This window comes from Boleophthalmus pectinirostris, unplaced genomic scaffold, assembly GCF_026225935.1.
Source record: "Boleophthalmus pectinirostris isolate CB_2022bp ecotype Guang Dong unplaced genomic scaffold, ASM2622593v1 HiC_scaffold_6, whole genome shotgun sequence".
In the NCBI taxonomy this organism is placed as follows: domain Eukaryota; kingdom Metazoa; phylum Chordata; class Actinopteri; order Gobiiformes; family Gobiidae; genus Boleophthalmus; species Boleophthalmus pectinirostris.
The window spans coordinates 26,699,607-26,709,169 of NW_026571447.1; the positions used below are offsets into that span (position 1 = coordinate 26,699,607).

Genomic DNA, 9,563 nt, shown 5'->3' on the forward strand with positions numbered 1-9,563 from the left:
ATGTTTGCCCAGTGCCTCTTTTACACATCCACACACATCCACACTGTGTGCATATGCTAATATAAGCACTTTACTGCCATCCAAAGATGAACAGGTTTATTTGAGCTGCAAACACTGCTTAGACCATTAGCACATAAACTACTACTGTGCAGGACCCTTCATTCATCACACATACTTTAATTGTATCCCAAACAAAGCAGACACACAACTGCTCCCAGTGCACTTGGTTAAGATTATTCTTTATTATGAAGTGCCACAAAATGCTTTGTGTTCATTGTGCTTACATTGTCTGAATACTGGCTCAAAAATGCTCCCTGTGCAACAGAGAGGCAAACCTCAGGAGTCTATCAGATATCACTGTACAGCATAAAAACATCTCCAAAACCCTCCTGCAGGAAGTTCAATTAGGTTAGCATCATTCTTTAACTCGGAAATACAAAAAGAAGAGGTTAAGCTAGTACAAGGTTTAAATTCTTCTCTACCTGAATTCTAGTTAGTTTCATTGTGCTACTTTCTGTAAGGTGGACATGACTAGAATGGAAGTGCTTAAGAAACAGAGGTGGATTGGAGCCAGAGGCAGAGAGACTGACACACAGCACTTTGCTGGGAGGCACAACAACAGCTGCGGGATGTTTGGATGCTCCCATAAGTCACAGGCATGTTTTCATTACCGCTGTCCCTATCACCGGCACCACACGGGACCACAGCACTGCACAGCTCACTTCCAGCAGAGTCGTGTTCAGCTGTAACACTGTGGACATGACAAAGGCCTCTGATTAACCTTGTACATAGCTGTGTTTGGGAGCATGACTGATACAACGATGAAAATGCATGTCAGAGTGCTGTGACTAACACCCTCACACAATTAGAGTAATTGCATCTTCATTCACGTTCACACAAAGATAAGACGTCTCATTTGTGATTTCCCCGCTCACAACAGAACTGTGGCTTTCAAAAGGAGAGGATTTTAAAGAGGCCTTTGTCAATGGATTGAACAGTCTCTACTCTGAGTTATTTGACTGTGAGCACTCTGCAGGACCTGTGTCACAACTCACTGCCTTTAATGTATGTTAATGAAATTATGCAATAGGTGCGACTGTACTGAAGGACAGGGCGTTCATCTCTGCAGCTCCAAAGTGCTTTGTCCTTCCTCCTGACCTGCTCCTCTCTCTCTCTCACTCTTGTTATCTCTCCCACTCTCTTTCGCGCTTTCTTTCACTCTAATTCTCTCTTATTCTCCCTCTCCCTCCTGCTCTCTCTTTCTCTCTTCCTCTTTCTCTCTTTCTCACTCTCATTCTCTTTCTCCCTCCCTCCCTGTGTGTGGAGACATATGGCGTGTCAACATACACATGCACTCACATGCACTCTGTGTGTCCTCACTCTGCCTCGTGGGAAGCTCCATAAATCTGTCTAAAGTCTGTGAGCTGCACAGAGCACCGGCACTGGCCAAGGTCAAAGGTCAAGTGTGTGGGGTCACGGTGGAGTGCGCCTGTCTGTGGGCTACTTGTACACACTACACTGGGAGACTCCGGGTCTGTCATGGCTCTGGGTGCATGCACATTTCGATAGAGGAGTTTATTAGGTTCATGATAGTTTAGATTTTGATGTCGTCATTTGAGATGGAGGGCAGGGGGCTGTTACTTGGTAATGGGTAATTTGAAAGAATCTGAAAATCTACAAAAGTTAAAGATTGGATACAGAAATTTGTGATATTCTTAAGGTTTTTTTGAACTGGTAACTATGTCTTTTTTTTGAAGTATGTCACCACTTTTTGATAAAATACAGTTTGTTTCAACATAATTAAGTTTTGAATTGTTATTATCCATGGTTATAATGACATTCTCTTTTCTCACCACCTTATTTGAAAGATATTATTGTTCATGGGATATTATAACCCATGAACATTGGAAAAATATTCCAGCTTAGCTCATAGTTTTTCTTTATGCCAGTTTCTCTTTCATTTAGACCCAGTAATTACAGGCACCTTAACCATAAACCAGGTGAAAACCTCTGCTTTTTAACAGTTAAAATGAAAATTGTTCAACAGAGTCTGACCTGCCCCCCACCTGAAATGGTATGACGTCACATTGAACCCGACCCAATACCGCAGTGCATCTGGAGCTGACCTGGGTCCAACTGTGACACAGCTGTGAGTCTTATTGCAGGTTAGTTCTTCTGGCTCTTTACTGGAGTTTTTGTGTGTGTTGCGTATATGTCTTATTCTCCCAGCACAGTCTGAACACAGAGCAGTGCATTAGAACCACATAGACCCACGGAACTGAATGGCCAAAGCTCCTGAGCCTGACGTCCAAGAGACCAGGGCCCATGTGCGGAGCCAGAGCGTGCCTCTCTACCCTACGTCTACTGCGGCTCTAAACTACCCTAAGAGGCAGGCAGTGCATAAAGAGAGAATAGACAGGGTTTTCTTTAGTTTCTCTACACTACACTGGCATGTTCCCTGATATCGGTAATATTAGTATTCTTCTCTTTCTGACTATAGGTGAAGTAAAACATACCTGATTTAAACTGAGATACAGTAGTAGGTAATACTTCATAAGTTCATCGTAAAATACCATGCATTAGGTGATTATTGCTTTTAAAGAGTCCTACGGAGGCTCCAAGAGAAAAATATTGCCCTCGGGTTCTATCTATAGGATTTTGGCAAATCATAAGCTTTTTATGATGTTGGCATAGATTTCATCATTTTTTGCATGCAATAATATCAATGAAAGCAAAATAGAAAAATAAGACAAAAAGTGACATATGCTTTGGCCTGATAAAAAAAAAAAAGTCAACAAAAATACAACCTACAGATACAGAAATTAAAGTGCAACCCATCTCCAAACACACGGTTGACAAATCAAGTATAAATAAATAGATAAATAACAGTAGTTAGAATAGAATTGGAATAATTTTAGGCAAAGTGCAAAACAACAAATGAATAAAAAAAAGGTTATTTACCTCAGTATTGGCAAAAATATGGTCACTTGGTGCAGCAGAACATTATTATTATTATTACTACTATTATTATTACTATATTCCCCCCTAGAAAAGAGTTGCACTGTGTGCAAACAAACCCATTGGTTTAGGCTGACGCGAGTCTTTCATCCTCAAACAGACGCAGTCAGGAAGCTGTCTCTGCCTCCCACATCAGAGCAGAGTGAGGAGTGTTCAGGAAGTGCATGCGGAAAATCAGATACATCCTTAAGTGGGCAAATCTCAAGGAGAAAAATTGTGCTATCTTCATCATGTTCATGGTCATTAAAAGGCTCCAGGACAGAGGGCGCTAGTGTACGCGGCTGAGGGAGGCGAGGTCATTTCAGAGCAAAAATAGATGATGTTGTTCATTGTGAGAGCACGGTACAGTCTGGTCCATGTGAAGGGTCATGCATCGAGGGGGCCCAGTGGAGAGAAGGGTCCTTTGAAGCAGGCCGACTCGTAGTGCTTGTTCAGGTAACTCTTGAGGGCAAAGGTCTTGTTGCAGCGTTTGCACTTGAAGTGTTTGAAGGCGGAGTGCGTCTGCATGTGTGCACGCAGGTTGGAGCGGTCGGCGAAAGCCTTCCCACAATGAGCACAGCCAAAGGGCTTCTCCCCTGTGTGTGAGCGCATGTGTCCCTGTAAGAGCCAGGGCCGGCTGAACGCCTTCCCACAGATGTCACACTTGTGCTTGAGGTCATGGGTCAGCAGGTGCATGGCCATGGCGGGCATGGATACGTACACTTTCCCACACGTGGGGCATTTCTTTGCCAGCTTGCTGTCCAGTGAGCGGTGCGTCTGTTTGTGGCGGCTCAGGTTGGAAGACGTGGCGTAGGTTTTACCGCACTCGTTGCAGGTGTGCCTCTGGATGTTGCGGGGGCTGCCCAGGGCTTTTCTCCGAGAGCGGCCATCAGTGATAAAGAAGGCATCCACTGTGTAGCCATCGCTCACTGCTGCTACTCCGTTTATGTAAGCTTCTGTGATCTCTGAGGCTGGGCTGTCCGGAGACTCGGAGTCAGGAGCCCCATAGTCACTGTGCAGTCCATCATACAGAGGGTCTGGAGAGGGCACCTTGATCCCACCATCGCTCTCCCTGTCGTACACCGATGGGCTGATGTAGTCACTGATGTAGCCAGCTGCGAAGACAGACCACCATCACATCAGACACATTATTCCACTTTGAGAAGAACTTGGACATGTCAGAAACTACAGCAGTGCCCTAACATACTGCAGACCTCCAGGTGGTTTATCACTCACTCTGTGATTTGAGCTGCACAGGAACAAACAAGAGCCTCATTAGACCTATGCTGTTGGACACAGCTAACACTAACTAAAGGTAAAGCAGAGAGGGCACCTGCGCCTCTTCATCAAGAGCCAGTGCATTGACTCACAGCTCACAGGAGCTATTCTCAATGTATTTCAACTAGACTACTCCAAGTTTACATCTACTGTTGCTTTATCATGGTAAAAATAAAATTTAAACATCTAGTTTAGCATTTAAAAGATGCTTAAGAGCAATTAAAACTATAGATGTATTTATCAAGGCTTTTATATATGATGTGTATGACTGATGTTTACTGTGATCCCTTTTTGAAGAGCACACTCTAATTGCACTATGCGGTCAACTGCTCTCTATGACTGTTGAAGTGCCAACTGTAACTACCTTTATGAACAGAAACATGTGGAGGCTGAATATTTCTCCGGGAACGTCTGTGTTTGCCTGCACACCTGTGGGCAGCAGCAGTGGAGTCACTGTACGGCGCCTGTGCCGTAACAGCACACAAACCGGCGCGTGCAGGCTGTAAAAGTGCAGAGAGAAGGAGAGCAGCTCAGCGGCTGACCCTGGTCTGGAGAAAGCTGAGGTAGCAAGTGTAAATGAGCATCAGCACCACGGACAGCTCCAGCACTGCGGGTCAATGGCTCCGTGACAGCAGCTGCGCGCGCTCAATGCTGCACTGGGCCTCCTGGCAAAACACACACTGATACACATCCGGGACTTTCCTGCTTCCCAGACGCAGCCCCCGGGTCTGTGCAGGGCTAATGCCCGGGCTTCTGGGGATTGGTGGGTTTAGTGCAAGTGGGGGGTAAGCTTTCTCTTCTCCGTTTACATGAACCAAAGGAGGCCGAGCAATACCCAGAAGTACAATTTGTGTTGTGTTTTTTTTCCACCGAGTCTGGGCTGTCTTTTTGGATGTCATGCAACAAGCTGTATGATATTGCCTCCGCGTGTTGTCACAAAAACAACAAGTTCCTCTCTAAGTCCTGCTGTACACGGCTGCCTCACAAACACAGTGCACGCCACAAAGCTGGGACATGAATAATTCCCAACGCTCCGTTCAGGCAGAAAGCTTCTTTACATGGGCCGCTCTACAGCTGTGTGATGCTGATGTGGGGGAGAGACAAAGGTGGCCGGGGCAGACCGGATTGCGCTGCTCTGCTGAGGCGGCAGATCGCGTGTCAGAACGCTGGGGGCTTGTTAACTTGGTGTTAAAAATACACTGCTGACAGCCACTTAGCTTTGTGAGCCAACATGCCATAACGCACGTGCCATGGCGCACGCGCTTCTGGAATGCCAAAAATCAACTTATAAAATGATAATAAGGCTAAAACGTCGCTGGGTCTTCAACGAGGTCAATTCAACAGTTGGGCCACAAGTTGAAAATGTGTTGACGCACAGTCAACAGCCAAACGCTCAAAGCTAAAGTTGAACAGCGTTTATATGAGCGACGCGATTGGAGTGCGTCACAGAGACAGACGCACGTTCACAGCAGCCCACGTGGTAAAATGAGGGGGTCTAGAGCTTTGTGAAATGTCACAAAAACAATAGACACCAGCAAATGAGGGGAGCATCACACAGCCCATTATGAACTAATGCGCCCATAATCCAAACTACAACAGCGTCTCACTAATTGGCCGAGCCCATAAAGTTGCGCAGACAATAACAGCCTCAGTCCATCTTTATCTCTATTAACCTTACTTAAAGCGCGTAGGGGGTACAAGTCCACACTGACTATGAGCCAAAATCGATGAAACACGGGGAGCGCTGGATTTAGCTGATTTCTCAAGTGACCTTTCCGCTTCAGCGACAGTCGACTCCTCCACTGTTGCTTGAATTCCCTCAGTAAATAAGGCGCGGGCTGCTCTTATTGAGACTGGCACTTCGTTAAAGCGCTGCTGTGGTGCTCAGGGCATCACTCACAAACTCAGATAAAATTAGGCTGATTCAGCAGCTGTTGCACTGCACTTCTCATCCCCGCCCCGTGGCTGATTGGACGTTGCCGCTAATGATCAAATGTTTTCTTCGATTATCAATTATATGGGATACGTCTACGTAGTATCTGCGTTGTGCCACCGCATCCACTGAAGTTGCCAGCTAATTACCTAAAGACAAGCTCAAACAGCACCTGTTATGGCACAACAGGTAGATAGTGCAACATAACAAGCTGATGGGTTTAGATGGAGCGATGCAGTTTGGGGAATATGTGCGTAATAGACGTACCTTTCTCGTGGAGTCTGAGGCTGAGGTCCGTCCGGTGTCGGTATGCGTTCTCCAAGTCCGCCCCGTTGGAGAAATCATCCAGTTTTACCTTCTTCACCAAGAAAGACCTCGGCATGATGGCTTTCTCACGGACTCACACGACACGCAACACGGTCCCACAAAAAGGCCAGCGTGACCCTCTCCACGGACTTAACGTGTTTTATACCTTCCACGTCCTGCCAGCCTATATAGTCCTCCAGCTCCACAACAGCGGGGAACGCAACTTCAGCACCGGACAGCTCCTCCAAACTCGTCCGGGAATAAAAACACGAGGACGAACAAATGCGAAGAGGATCCCGGCTCTTCCTTGGGGTCTCTATCCGCAAGCACAGTCCCTGGTCCCCGCTGCACGGCTCCACAGCATCCCCTCTGCCTTCCTCTGGTTCCCTCGCTCTTCTCTGTGCGCCAGCTCCTCCCGTGTGCGTCTGGCGATCAGCTGTTGGCTTTTATAGGACACACACGCGCGCACGGGAGGAGAGAGGCACGCGGGTAGAGGGAGTGCTTAATTTAATCCATCCCACGTCTCTGGGGAGCGGCGACTGGCCCCGATGATTTATTGAAGCTGTTATCACCCCCCTCTTTCTCTTTCTTTCTCTGTCTTTGAGTCCCCTTCTTCTCCTCATTTTGGTGCGCGTGCGTGTGTGTTTCGCGGAGATAAGAATGGAAATTATTGTTAGGTTTTCATTGATTTGATGCAACCGTCTCACTGAGTGCTCGCTTGATTATTGCAGGATACGGGAGCTTTTGTCTTAAATCACCTGCAAAGCATTAACGTCTCCACGTAGTTTACCGTAGCGATCACCGGCGCACTGAGAGAGACTCGTAATTATCGTAACCTTCAACCTGGAGGCGCACGTGAGCGCGCCAGAAGGATGCTCTGTGTGAGTGGCGGGGAAACGAGGGCGTAAAAAGCACTCACTTTAGGGTCAGCGGGTTCACTGACGTTATACTGTATTATATAATCAAAAGGGGAGAGTTTAGAGGAACCTGCTGCTGGCACAACTTTACACAAAACATTTCAACGCATTTTATGATTATTGTTTTTCATGGTGTGAAAGTCGTTGGACGCAGCATCAGGTGAATCCACAATTGTTCCTGCAGTGATTATTTGATCCACACAGCTCTGTCTGTGAGTAAGACAATGGTTTATATTAAAGGCGCATCATCTCACTTTTCTGGTAGAAGGTCCCCCACCAGCTTGTTTCAAAGAGTGGCATTAAATAAAGGCAAGCAGGTGATGCCATCAAGTCCAGTTACAGGTTGGATCTGTGGAGAGGTGAACCTACTCACTATGCATGATTAAGGTTTATTTTTAGCAGTAAATACCTCTAATTGGATAGATGCATGTCAGATTTGTTTTATGGAACATTTCAGGCAAAACAATAACATCAAGCAGGTAAGTAAGCAAGTTTTTTCTATTTATATAGCACTTTTTCACACACATTTGTCACAAAGACACTTTACAGAGCATTATTTATTCACTCCATACCCGGTGGTGGTAAGCTACTATTGTGGCCACAGCTGCCCTGGGGCAGACTGACCGAAGTGCAGCTGCCAATCTGTGCCATTGGCCCATCTGACCACCACCATTACTCATGCACACACCACTTTCATACTAGGCAATGTGGGTGAAGTGCCTTTCCTAAGGACACAACAACAGTTTTTGTGCCTGGCGCCCCACACTGTGGCACCTGATTTTCCCAGTGGTCTTCCATCCAAGTACTAACCAGGCCTGGTCTTGTTTAGCTTCTGATATCTGACGGGAGCAGGTTTTAACAAGCCGTTATGGCTGGACCTGCCACCATAAATGTTACATAGGGATTGTCATTTAAAGTTGCCTTATGTGCCTGGCATTCTCCACCCAATATCCCTGTAGCAGTAGTTTTAAACTCTGAATGTGATATTGAAAACATGAATATACATGAATGTAAATAAACAGTAATAAATAAACAAATATGAACATTTGCTCATATACAAAGCCCATACTGTATTAATATTGTCACCTGTTTAGTTGCCAGATAGATGAAGGGGAGTGGAGCGTGACACGCCTGTATGAGCGAGTGAGAGTGATCTTTTTGTACCATGACCCCTGTCTTTAAATAAACGCAGTAAAGATGAGGGCTTCCATACATACTGCCATGATGAAAGTATATGAGTTTCACAATTGGTCCATTTGAGTCAGTGTATGGATATTTACATTCCAGTGGAGCCATACACAGCCATAGGAATACAAAAGTTCAAGGTAAGGTTTCACTGAATGATTCCCCTGTATTGATCAGGAGTCATGTGATTCCTACTATATTGTAGCAGGGCGTGTTTGATGGATCGGGGGCGTGTGCGCTCCGACTGGTCCATCTGTTGTCCTTAATCAGAGGGAGACCAGATGAGTCCCTTCACCTGGACGTCCAATTAAACACCATGTTCTGTCAGCGCGCTAAAATAACCCACGGCAATAGCAACATTTCATCATCATTAGGGGGCACATCCATATGGACTTACCAACATGTCCTGCTCCAGCACTTCACAGCACCAACCTGCAAAAACAATAGACTGCATTTACGTTTTAGGATTCGATTATGATGTAATGTGCTAATGAAGTGCTCCACTGTGTTTTCAAACTGCATACACTTCATTAGAATCATTTCGGAATTGTCAATCTTTACTGAATTAAAGGTAAAAGGTCGCTGCTGACTTGAAAACCACTGCTTCATGACATCGCAAGGTGGAGAAAAGCATTTTGAGCTATGGAAATGTAGACAAACACATAATGCAGGGAAACAAAACACAACTCCAGATATGTTTTGGATTATTTAACAATATTCTAACATGGTTTAAAGCTCACAAACTCACTGCAATTTGACAGTTAAAGAGAAAAAAATCCTGACCTGTCCCCGTGCTCAATTTGAAACTCTGTGGATTCTAGGACGTTTTGATGTCATTTGAACCCAACTTTGCAGTGCTTATCTACGCATCACTCTCTGACATGCTTAACCAAGTGCAGCTTTGATCCTCGCTAAACAAACAGATTACAGACATCTGGCTAAACAAT

The 9,563-nt window shown here is 45.6% G+C and overlaps 1 protein-coding gene across 1 annotated transcript; it reads right to left on the reverse strand.

Moving 5' to 3' along the window:
* Positions 1 to 3,384: 3,384 nt before the first annotated feature.
* On the reverse strand, positions 3,385 to 6,590 carry LOC110171846 (transcriptional repressor scratch 1-like). The gene is made up of 2 exons (XM_020937642.1): positions 6,476 to 6,590; positions 3,385 to 4,112 (listed from the first exon to the last, which is right to left on the reverse strand). Exons 1-2 carry the CDS (start codon positions 6,588 to 6,590, stop codon positions 3,385 to 3,387), a joined length of 843 nt encoding a protein of 280 aa, XP_020793301.1.
* Between the last annotated feature and the right edge of the window lie 2,973 nt (positions 6,591 to 9,563).